The 13020-nt window shown below is 36.4% G+C and overlaps 1 protein-coding gene across 8 annotated transcripts in view; it reads left to right on the top strand.

Moving 5' to 3' along the window:
• Positions 1-13020, top strand: part of ITGB8 (integrin subunit beta 8) — a 75226-nt gene that overhangs the window by 15904 nt on the left and 46302 nt on the right. For all 8 annotated transcript variants that reach the window (XR_012157535.1, XM_073333767.1, XM_073333765.1 and 5 more), the window contains exons 2-3: positions 3479-3564; positions 8425-8599. Coding sequence is in view for 7 of the 8 variants with exons in the window: in XM_073333767.1 (XP_073189868.1) it covers positions 3479-3564; positions 8425-8599 (261 nt within the window). In the remaining variant the exon portion in view is untranslated. The remainder of the gene's footprint in view (positions 1-3478; positions 3565-8424; positions 8600-13020) is intronic.

The raw sequence follows: 13020 nt of genomic DNA, 5'->3' as shown, positions 1-13020 counted from the left end.
GTGTGAGGGTAAAGAAAAGTGTAGCTCACGAAAGCTTATGCTCTAATAAATTGGTTAGTCTCTAAGGTGCCACAAGTCCTCCTTTTCTTTTTGTGAGGGTAAAGTTACACATGCAGTAATATTTCATTCTGGGAAATGTTTTTAAGAAATACATTCAAGAACTCTGCAAGTAAATTACCTATATTATGCATATTGGAGTCTACATCTATAGTGGGGACTCTCTTAAATGAATATAAGAAATTCACTGGACCAAATTCATTTCTGGTTTAACTCCATTTATTAAAATGATTACAAGGGATTTATTTGGCCCATTTATATCTATTTAGTCATACCTGCCAATACACCATATTAAAAGCTCTTAAGGGAAATGGCAATAGTAGAATTGATCTTCTCCATGTAACTAACAACCTTTTCCTTATTTCTGCTGAAGGCACTTTCTCCCTCCTGGTTCTTCTTGGCCTCAGTGCAGCCTTCAGTATTGTGGATCACTTTCTCCTGCTGGTTTCCTCCTGTAAACTTTCTGCTCTTACCTGTCAAACAACTCTTCTGCTAGAAGTGGCTGCATCTCAGTGGATCACATCAAGTTTTAGGTCTTAGCCTCTTTTCTGTCCAGCTTCTCCCTACCTTTTGTTTTTGTTGCCACACTTATGATGATGATCAGCCGTTCTATACCCTTTGGCACCTTTAATGACTTCTCTCTGTTCCTCTCTCTGTCTTTCATGACCAAATAAACTTCTGGCTTCATCCCTGCTTCTATAGATGTTGAATTGAAGAGAGAAGGGATTCTCTTGAGCAAGAAAATCCTAAATGCAACTCCCCACTATTTCCTCCTCCAACACCTTGGCATTGTCCTGGGCCCTCTTATTCCTGCAGATCTGTCTATCGTCAGCTTCACAACCCTGCCAGTGCACTGCCTTGACTGAAATCCTCATCTGTGCTGTCTTCTCCCATCCTTTCAATTTGTAGTGCCACCTTCTCTGTGGCATCCAAGTTCCAGCTCTCTAGATTTCAGCACATGGAGAATACTGCTGCCCATCTTCTCACAAATGAAAAGAAGTTGGATGGTAACAAAGAACAACACTGCCCTGCCTTGCACTCATTTCAGGTCTAGTCCAAGTTTACCATGTTTCTTTTTTTAAAGTACACCTCATAGACCAGTTTTTGCTCTTTTTACTTTCCTTGATGCTCCCTCCACTTACCTAGCACTGACATCCTCTTTGTCCGTTCAAGCAGTTTCTCTTCTGCTGCAAGAACCTTCTCCTCTGCATCTCTTGCCATCTAAAATTGTGTTCCTGTATCTCTTCAGTTTATCAACACTCTGTCATCTGATAACACATATTTTCTCCCTTTTGTATATGTGTTAATTTCTCTCTCTGCATTATTATTATTATTATATTTTATAATAAAACATTTTGTATATAGCTCGTATAAAATAGAAGGCAGATCAAACTTCTATTTAAGTCATTGTGAGTTTTGTCACTAACTTAAAAATGTGAGCAGGATAACACCTTAAGGTCCTATTCTATTAACATTGATCTATTTTGTTTATACCAGTAGTTCCCAAGCTATCATCAAGTGAGCATCAGTTATGCCAGGAGCTCTTGCTGGTTGCCTGCGGAGAGCTGGCTGATTGTGTAATGCTGGTTCTCCTTGAATCCAGCTGCTAAAATCACATTAAAAGAAGCTAAAATATTAAATACTTTCTCAATATTATTTTTAGTGTGAGCTGTTGTTTTAACTGTCATAAGGATTTTGTTCTGGGAGGGGAAGTGGCCTGCATGATGATGAATGGGAAGGAGGTGATCTTTGAGATCTTTATTAAGGTGTGGTCAATGCTATGGAAAAGTTAGAGAACCTCTGGTTTATTCAATGTCAAAATCTTGAATGAAAAACAAGTGTCTCTTAAAGCAGCATGTGCATGTTATAATGGATGCAAGATTGTGTATTATAATATTCAGTGTACTGGTGGATCCCATGTGCTGTAATTTATTACATTTGCACTTACTGACTTTGTTCCCAGTATAAATTACAGCTTTAACATTTGGACCATATGAAACTAAAATATTATCTTCCAAAATTTTAGCCTTACAGTCGCTGCCGGCTTCTGTGCAAATTGATTGTGACATTTTCCAGCAGCACAATTTGATTGTGACATTTCCAGCATTATTTATCAATAATTTGTATTAAACACTCTCATTATATATCAGAAGCAAATCATTTTCATATTTGTGCTTTTTACATTTCAGCAAGTTACTTTTCTAGTAATGTTTTGATTTTGAATTTCTTGGAGTCAATTTGATTTCATCATACATAATTTTCTTTGTCACATATGGAAGAACTGATGCTTTGCTATTTTTGACACAGTAAACCTTCAGTTTTGTGAGTTACCAGGAATTATAATGCTTTCGTGATAAATTGAATTATTCTGAAATCAGTACTGTATTGAAAACAGCGAGGTTTCTGTTTTTGACAAATGACCACTTAATTACAATTTGTATATACCCAGTTATGAGTTTTCATGTCTCCGTAGGGTGTTAAGGGTGACTTGTAGGTTTTTATTTTATTTTATTTGCAAGATTGTTTACTGGCAATTAAAAGTTCACAAAAACTTTTAAGGGCACCTTTAGGCAATTAGTAATAGTGTAAGATGTCATCTGCTGTCTTCAAAAGGGGTCATGTATTTTGATGTTGATCACTGTGTCTGCTGCACTCCAATTTAAATATACTTCCCTCTCAGGAAGAGTCTCTGCTACCACAGACATACACTCCGATGGAGAATCACTTAGGCTATGTCTACACTGCATACCTTACAATGGCGCGGCTGTAGCAGCACAGATGCGCCGTTGTAAGGTATGCAGTGTAGCCTTTCTCTTTTGCCAGGAGAGAGCTCTCCTGATGACAAAATAAAACCACCCCTAATGAGCAGCGGTAGCTTTGTCAGCAGGAGAGTGTTTCCCACCAAAGAAGCGCTGACCACACCGGCACTTTTTGTCGTTAAAACTTTTTTTCACACCCCTGAGCAACAAAAGTTTTAACGATGAAAGTACAGTGTACACATAGCCTTACACTGAATATGCTGAAAGAGTCTGTTTCATGTTGATGCTCAGAGAGGGCTGATTAACTCTAGAAGAATAGATCTCGTTTCAGAGGCAAACTGCCAGTCTTTTGTATGAAAGGTTTGAGAATAGTGAGAGTTGACACCATGCCCTCCAAAAACACAGGGACGAAGCAATATGCTAAGCAGTGTAATGATGGGTGGGAAGAATATTTCAATTATCTGAATGTAGTCATTAAGATTTGCATAGGTGCTCTCTGTTTACCTGTCTTCTGTCCTTTCCTTCTCTTATTCAAAAACTTTGTCATCAGTCTTAATCTGCTAAATAGCAGTTTATTTAATCAGAGTTTAAAGTTAGGCATTTTACAGAGTTCCCACATACCATCATGAATCACTAATGTTTGTTTTTATATTTCATTACAGCGGAAAACAGATGTGCTACTTCAAATGCACTAACGTGCACAGTGTGCCTTGCCCTGGGCCCAGAGTGTGGATGGTGTTCTCAGGAGGTGAGCTATTTCTTTGTTTTATTGTTGTATTTATTTATTTTAGATGCTTCTAACACACGCAGATGAAGGAACTCCAAAATATGAAAAAGAAAGATATTGAGAAATCACAGGGGAAAATCTATTTAGACTTACTCTTGGAGACAACACCTGAGAAATCATGTGAAATATATTTTGTTGCCAAAAGAGAAAATGTTACTTTTTTTATTTGGAAAATTACAGTAATTTTTAAATAAAGTGTGAACCTTTTTATGTTTTCCATCTACTTTATAGACAGCATTGGCAGACTAAAAGTAACTTTGGGGAGTTCAAAAGTTTTTGGCCTCAACAACACGAAATTATTTATCAATAATTTGTATTAAACACTCTCATTATATATCAGAAGCAAATCATTTTCATATTTGTGCTTATTACATTTCAGCAAATTACTTTTCTAGTAATGTTTTGATTTTGAATTTCTTGGAGTCAATTTGATTTCATCATACATAATTTTCTTTGTCACATATGGAAGAACTGATGCTTTGCTATTTTTGACACAGTAAACCTTCAGTTTTGTGAGTTACCAGGAATTATAATGCTTTCGTGATAAATTGAATTATTCTGAAATCAGTACTGTATTGAAAACAGCGAGGTTTCTGTTTTTGACAAATGACCACTTAATTACAATTTGTATATACCCAGTTATGAGTTTTCATGTCTCCGTAGGGTGTTAAGGGTGACTTGTAGGTTTTTATTTTATTTTATTTGCAAGATTGTTTACTGGCAATTAAAAGTTCACAAAAACTTTTAAGGGCACCTTTAGGCAATTAGTAATAGTGTAAGATGTCATCTGCTGTCTTCAAAAGGGGTCATGTATTTTGATGCTCATATTGCAGCCAATGGGTTTCTCTCTCTCCACTTCATGCCAGCATAATTTTAGAGGCTCAATGGTGGGTCAGTTAAAATACTACATTATTACATTTAATCTTTGCGTATTTTTCCATATTGTTTTGTTACAAAATCACTTTTAAACTTTCCATTTTGTATATGCAATTTTTAAAGTGTGTATTTTTATATTTCTTCAATATACTACAAAAATTGCTAATTTGATTGTTTTAAAGTTGTTAATTAGAACTGATGGTACTATTTTTCTCTTTCTGTGTATGCACTGACTGCAACTTCTACATGTGTATTTGTTACCCCCCAAGTGTTCATCCAGTAATTTGTGAACAAACGTCACCCTTTCTCTTTCACTATGGGCATGTGTACTCTTTAGGGACTATACTGGAATAGCTACAGTGCTGTAGCTTTGCCGCCATAACCCATCACTGTATGAACACCATCTCCATAAACAATGGGAATATTCTTCTATTGACCTAGCTGCATGTACACTGGGGGGGGGAGGGGAGGGTTTACGTCAGTAGAGCTACAGCACTCAAGAGTGGATTTTTCACACCCCTGACCAACATAGCAATGTCAAGCTACATTTTAAATGTAGAACAGGCCAATGTCTTTTACCCTTGTGCTATTTCTCATTGCCATGTGTGGTTGGTCATCTGAGTTGCCTGTTGTCATTACTACTCCCTGGTTGAATGATTGTCTTGTTTTATTATTTTGCTGAAGAGAATTCAGATAGTGACTAGCAAATAATGAATAACACACTGTCATTATGAATATTTTAGATGAATCATTTTTCCTGTTTAAAATTCATTAAACTTTCTGGATTTGCCACCCCTTTCATAAATAACTGGTGGCATCCATACTCACGAATAACAATTAACATACCCCAGAAATGATAATTTGCTACATTATTTGCACGTAAACACAAACAAATTTGAAGCTATTCAACTAGCTCTCATATAACTAAATGAAAGACTTTCTGTCATCAAAACTAATTATTAAATTTTGTCTGTGCTTGTTATGACCATCTTTCAAAACTCCTTGTGTAAGAGAATTTTTTTGCAACCACACCCTCTTTCTTTTTCTTTCCCATTTTATGTTTTCTGCATTTCTTTAACTGTGTGAGCTACTATGGGAGTATTTTATGAATTTCAGCAAACAAAGCCCGAGTTCATCTGTCAATAAAAGAAAAATTGATTGATCCACTTCTGTTTGATATTTTTTAAAGAAGTTCTCATACATTTAATTTATCCTTTGAAAACAACCTGTTTTGTGAAAGTAACCCACTAAAAAAATCTGTGGCCACAGAAGTTAATTAAGTAAGGTTCCATGAAAGATCATCTCATTCTATAGTTTGCTTAGTCTGACACGCAAGCCATCCCTAAGGCTCTGGAATGCGGGGAAACATACCCAAACCCACCTCTGTCTAAAAGTTTTGGAGCTATAAGCAAGGGAGAGCTCCATTGCAGAAGCCCCCTTTTACTGTCATCTACATCTCCCAGTATTTTGTCAATTTAAAACTAGGGCTGTCAAGCAATTTAAAAAAGTAAATATGCAATTAAGCGCATGATTGAACAGTAATAGAATACCATTTATTTAAAAACTTTTGGATGTTTTTTACATTTTCAAATATATTGATTTCAATTACAACACAGAATACAAAGTGTACAGTGCTCACTTTATATTTATTTTTGATTATGAATATTTGCACTGTTAAAAAATAATATCTTTCAATTTACCTAACATAAGTACTGTAGTGCAATCTCTTTATCATGAAAGTTGAACCTACAAATGTAGAATTATGTACAAAATATAACTGCATTCAAAAACAAAACAATGTAAAACTTTAGAGCTTGCAAGTCCACTCAGTCTTACTTCTTTTTTGGCCAATTGCTCAGACAAACAAGTTTTTTTACATTTATAGGAGACAGTGCTGCCTGCTTCTTGTTTACAATATCACCTGAAAGTGAGAACAGGTGTTTGTATGGCACTGTTGTAGCCGGCATCGCAAGATATTTACATGCCAGATTCGCTAAAGATTAGTATGTCCCGCCATGCTTCAACCACCATTCCAGAGGGCATGCATCCATGCTGATGACGGGTTCTGCTCAATAACGATCCAAAGAAGTGCTGACTGATACATGTTCATTTTCATCATCTGAGTTAGATGCCACCAGCAGAAGGTTGATTTTCTTTTTTGGTGGTTTAGGTTCTGTGGTTTCTGCATCAGAGTGTTGCTCTTTTAAGACTTCTGAAGGTATTCTCCACACCTCATCCCTCTTAGATTTTGGAAGGCACTTCAAATTCTTAAACCTTGGGTTGAGTGCTGTAGCTATCTTTAGAAATCTCACATTGGTACCTTCTTGTCATTTTGTCAGTGAAAGTGTTCTTAAAACGAACAACATGTGCTAAGTCATTGTCCGAGACTGCTATAACATGAATTATATGGCAAAATGTGGGTAAAACAGACGAGGAGACATACAATTCTCCCCAAGGAGTTGAGTCACAAATTGTACAAATTATTTTTTTACCAAGCATATTCTGTGGAATGGTGGCCAAAGTATGAGGGGGCATATGAATATTTAGCATATCTGGCACATAAATACCTTATAATGTCGGAAACAAAAGTGCTGTGCAAACACACTTTCTCACTTTCAGTTGACATAAATAAGAAGTGCGCAGTATTATCTTTCATAAATGTAAACAAACTTGTTTGTCTTAGTGATTGGCTAAATAAGAAGTAGGACTGAGTGGACTTGTAGGCGCTAAAGTTTTACACTGTTTTGTTTTTGAGTGCAGTTATGTAACAAAAAAATACATTTGTAAGTTGCACTTTAATGATGAAGAAATCAGCTACAGTACTTGTATGAGGTGAACTGAAAAATACTATTTCTGTTTATTATTTTTACAGTGCAGATATTTGTAATAAAATAAAATATAAAGGGAGCACTGTACACTGTACATTTATAATTGAAATCAATATATTTGAAAATGTAGAAAAACATCCAAAAATATTTAATACATTTTAATTGTTATTCTATTGTTTAACAGTGTGATTAAAACTGTGATTAATCGCGATTTAATTTTTTTGAGTTGATTGCATGAGTTAACTGCAATTAATGGACAGCCCTATTTAAGACACTTCCTATCTCATACACAGGCAACCACAAAACAAGGAGGATACTGGTCTAACTGTCTCTTCTGGCTTATGTAGGGGGAACAGATGGGCTCAGCAGCTTGTAGATTTTAAGGCCAGAAGAGACCATTAAATCATGTAGTCTGTCATCCTGTATAGCATGCATCATAGAACTTCACCCCGGTTTTGAGCCCAGTACAGCTCACCCACAGTTGTGCAATTGCTAGGAAGATGTAATAGGCTTCCTCCTCACCAAACACTCAAATACCCCCTACAAAAGACTTCCAGAAATATAGCAGTTCCCACTGGTCCCAGTGGGAGCTGCTGAGTTTCCAGAAACTTGAAAATCTGGCCACTTGTTGAGTAACTTAACTATAGATATTGGTCCTAATTTGGAAAATATTGTCTTAAACAAAATTTCCAGTAGACTTTTTCTGAGAAATGAGCAGTGCATTTTGAAGTAAAATAGTAAGTGTGGATCACACTACTTTGGTGGAACTGCTTTAGTGAATATAGCACAACAAACAATTTTACAGTGACATAATGACAGTGTATACCATCCTTTTTCCAAAGGCAGCTTGTTCTAATAGTGCAAAATCATCTCTCTATTCAAAAAGTTTTGTCCTTTAAAGAAAAAATATGTTTAGATTTAATTTCTATTTTAAGTATTTGCTTGTCATTGTTCTTATTAATAACATGTGGCTTCCATGGCCTTGCACAACAGTCTTTGCAATTATAGTAGCACGTTCTAGTGTTTGAAACACTTGTTATTTGGTAACTTGGTTTCCTTTGAAGATTATATTTTTTTAACTTAAAATGGTTTGTACCTTTTGCCTCTTTTCAACCAGGATTTCATGTCAGGAGCAACACAGAAGGGACGATGTGACATGATTTTTAATTTAATAAAAAAAGGCTGCCAATCAGAATTTATAGAAAATCCCACCATTCGTGTAACGATACCCAGCGACCACAAAGAAAATACACAAGTAACACCGGGAGAGGTTTCAATCCAACTGCGTCCAGGTTTGGTTATCTAAAACATTGCTACTGTATTAAATCTAAACTAAATACAGGGATGCTTCAATCCAGTTTGTGAGGCAATGGCTGTAATTTATTGTTTAGAAGAATGAAACTAACCATCTTTCATCTATAAAACTATTTGTAGAATTATAACTCCAATGTTCCTGTTGATATAGCTAAAAATTATATCTCTTGGCATCTATGCCCATTAACTCAGGATCAGGCTGCTATTGAGTTTCACAAACAGGGACATGGAGGTGAAGGTGAAAACATTTTGCGGTGTTTTGTCTCGTTTTTATTTGTTAGCTGTTTCCATCCTGATCCACCAAGTTAACGTCAAGAATGGAGTTTTGCACTTGGAAATATGCAGGTTAAGTTCCAGAGACTCACAAAAGACAGGTTATAGTTCTGTTGAATTATCCCAGAATTGGAAGAATGAAACCCACCTCATTAAACTAAATACCAAAACATTCTTTGGTCCATAATGTTGACTGTCTAACCAAATTGTTACGAAGTGACTTACTAGTTCATGCATCCAAACACAAAAAAGACATTTAGGATGTTTTTTGGATACACTCGTCTTGAAATCAGATTTTTTTTGCTTTTTTCTGTAGTGTAAATTTAATGCACATAAGTGCTAGAGTGAGAATGCTGGAGTATGTTGTGTTATAACAGAATAGAAGACTGTAGGGTTGTTGTAAAAACCCGCATAGAATTTTCTGACTCTCATGCAATTTAAAATGTCAGTAGTATTGTTGTAATGTAGTTATTTTCTCACCTATAATCTAAACCATGCCATATCATATGACCATGTCATCCCATTTGATGAAAACTACCCAGAAAGGGAATAGATAATACAAAATATATCTGGCTTAGAAGCCACAAGGCACCCCAGAAATTGCCTCATCCAGAAGGAGCGGGGAGAATCTAGTAGCTTCATGGATGGGAGCAGTGGTTGTAGGTCTTCTAATCATGAACACTCAAGAAGGCTCTGTATGGATGACCCCAAACTTGTGGATCCTGGAGCATAGCTTGGAATGCCTGCCCCTCTAGACTGCTCCCCAGCCATCTTCCTATTCCTTCAGCCTCAAGCTCCTGGCTGGCTCAGTGGCCATGTTTCAATTCATCCCTGGCCAACAGCCATCCACTCTACCCCGTTGTCACAAGGGGATAGACATCATGTATTGGAGATTAATACTGGTCTGAATAGCATTAATTTCCAGTGAAGTCATCAGTTGGAAAGGCCATGAGTTTCAAAGTGGTGCATGCTCTTTAGAGCAAGAGCTGCAACTCCTGCTACATTCTTTCCTGGTAGCAATGCCTCAGCCCCCACCTGCAAAACAATAGTGTCAAAGGGATGTTGATGCCTTAGAGGAAAGGGAGCTGCTCCTTTTCCTACACACTTTTCATATACAGCTCACACAGGTGACCTGTTTCCTCACCTCACTGGCACGTGTGCATATTCAAAAGTAGCACTTTGCTAAAGTGTGTGATGTTTGTTGTGAAGCTTGGGACATCACCTGAGACTTTCAAAGGGGCCTAAGGGACTTAGGCTTCCAAGTCCTATTGACTTTCAGTGGGAATTAGAACCTATTTCTTTTTGCTCCCTTTGAAAATTCCAAGCCATTATGTATATGTCAGCTTTATTATGCACTTCAGGTTCAAAAATCATTAAATGGATTACGTGCACTTATATGAGCAGACTTTTTCATATGTATTATATTTAATAAGTAATCCAAGTGACTGTAAAATACAGTAATTTGCATTTTACTTAGCTGTTTCAGACCACAATTGAATGAAAATTGATAATACTATCTACCTCTGCTGTGCATCCCAATGAAGTGGTACACCGCTCTTTTACTGAAGCTTGCCTCTCGGTTTATGGTCTGTCAGAATTATAAAATTTGCCTTTATTCTCTCAGAAAAGCCATATATTTCCAAATTAACGCAACTTTAACTGCAAAATATTGTAGTTCGTTCTTCCCAAATAAATGGTATTGTTGGATCATGTTGGCGGTCAGTGCAAGGGTCATGGATCAGAGATGAAAAATAGAGAATAAATGTTATAAACTGTGAGATACTATTCCTTATAAATATAATGGATAAACTGTGCAACTTTAGACATCTTTTTAGATACAATGCTTATAACATATACATCTCTTTTATCTGGTGAAGAAATGGGAGGAAGTCTTTACTGAATTGGACAACTAGAATGAAACCCAGCGTAACAGTAGATTTTAAAAAGTGCATAATAGAAACTCATTGTCATAGCTCCAGGTTAAACACTGACCATATCTGGGAGAAGCAGTGATATGAAATCATCTCCCACGGCTATATTCTCACACATGGATCTGTCAGAACAAAGAGAAGAGCGTCCGATGTAAATTGTGCTGCCCTTAGCAGATGTATCAATAAACCTATTTTATTTTTCCCGTTTTCATACAAGAATCTGAATGACCTGTTATATGCCTGTTACTTTTGCTGAACTCATAATTTCTGGTACTGTAACATGAGGGTGTAACTTGGAGTAGTGAAATGAAGAAAGAGAAGATTTAGGCTGAATATATGGAAGAGACTTAGGGTGATATCTGTTAGAACCTAAAACAAACTTGTTTTAAGCACAGCTGTGAAATATGGCTGGGACTCAACTTTGTTATAATAATATTTCTTCTTTCCTGAATAGACCAAACCATAATTCTTATATTTATACTGCGGAATTTTAACCTAGGGTGTTACCTGAGTTTAAACACTGTTCCTTAACAGGTTTATAATCTAAATGGGTGGGGAGTATTTCACACAGGCAAGAAGAAACATTTCTGTAATGCATTTGGGCCGCAGCCATGTTTCACAGTCATGTTCAAACAGGATTATTTTTGTAATGTAGATGGCGGCCCTGAGGTTGTAAAAAGACTTTTTTGAGAGAAATGGTGGAAAACTAGATTGGACAAAGCAGTAGACAGTGTACCATAGGGAACACCTGTCCTGGCAGGAGATAAACTAGATGTTCTAATATGTCCCTTCGTTTACTAGTTCCTGTTGGCCAAATTCTGTGGTCCCTGACTAAGGAAAACTCTCAACAGAGACTGCAGAATTTGGCACTTTAACCTTAAAATTGCTACTTCTTTTTTTCTGGTCTTTTCTATTTTGTGTTCTTCCTTTATCTTCTAAGTTTAGATTCTCCTATAAAAATAATCTTCCTTTGAGGATACACAATCTATATTGCTTGTGAACCCATACAATAAATTTGTGAGCTAAAATTCCTAGATTGTAGATTTGTTTGGTTTTGTTTTTTTGTAGGGCTATCGATTTAATCGCAGTGAACTCATGTGATTAACTTAAAAAAATTAATCATGGTTAAAAAAATTAATTGCACTGTTATACAATAGAATACCAAATGAAATTTATGAAATATTTTGATGTTTTTCTACATTTTCAAGTATATTGATTTCTATTACAGCACAGAATACAAAAGTGCACAGTGCTCACTTTATATTATTATTTTTGATTACCAATATTTCCACTGTAAAAATGATAAACAAAAGAAATAATATTTTTCAGTTTGCCTCATACAAGTGCTGTAGTGCAATCTCTTTATCATGAAAGCGTAACTTACAAATGCAGATTTTTTTTAGTGCAGTTATGTAACAAAAAATAAACAGTGTAAAACTTTAGAGCCTACAAGTCCACTCAGTCCTACTTCTTGTTCAGCCAATTGATAAGACAAACAAGTTTGTTTACATTTACAGGAGATACTGCTGCCTGCTTCTTATTTACAATGTCCCTGAAAGTGAGAACAGGCATGCCCCTTCATGCTTTGGCCACCATTTCAGAGGATATGCTTCCATGCTGATGATGATCATTAAAACCATAATACTTTAAATAGATTTGTGACTGAACTCCTTGGGGGAGAATTGTATGTCTCCTGTTTTGTTTTACCCGCATTCTGCCGTATATTTCATGTTCTAGCAGTCTCGGATGATGACCCAGCACGTTTGCTTTAAAAACACTTTCACAGCAGATTTGACAAAATGCAAAGAAGGTACCAATGTGAGATTTCTAAAAATAGCTACAGCACTCGACCCAAGTTTTAAGAATCTGAAGTGCCTTCCAAAATCTGAAAGGGACAAGGGGTGGAGCATACTTTCAGAAGTCTTAAAAGAGCAACACTCAGATGTGGAAACTACAGAACCCGAACCACCAAAAAGGAAAATCAGTCTTCTGCTGGTGGGATCTGACTCAGATGATGAAAATGAACATGTCGGTGTGTTCCACTTTGGATCCTTTTCGAGCCGAACCCGCCATCAGCATGGATGCATGTCCTCTGGAATGGTGGTTGAAGCATGAAGAAACATATGAATCTTTAGCACATCTGGCACATAAATATCTTGCGACGCAAGCTACAACAGTGCCATGCAAACGCCTTT

This window comes from Lepidochelys kempii, chromosome 2 (assembly GCF_965140265.1).
Source record: "Lepidochelys kempii isolate rLepKem1 chromosome 2, rLepKem1.hap2, whole genome shotgun sequence".
In the NCBI taxonomy this organism is placed as follows: Eukaryota; Metazoa; Chordata; order Testudines; family Cheloniidae; genus Lepidochelys; species Lepidochelys kempii.
The sequence above is the reverse complement of the archived record's forward strand: the minus strand, read 5'-3'. Positions and strand labels throughout refer to the sequence as shown.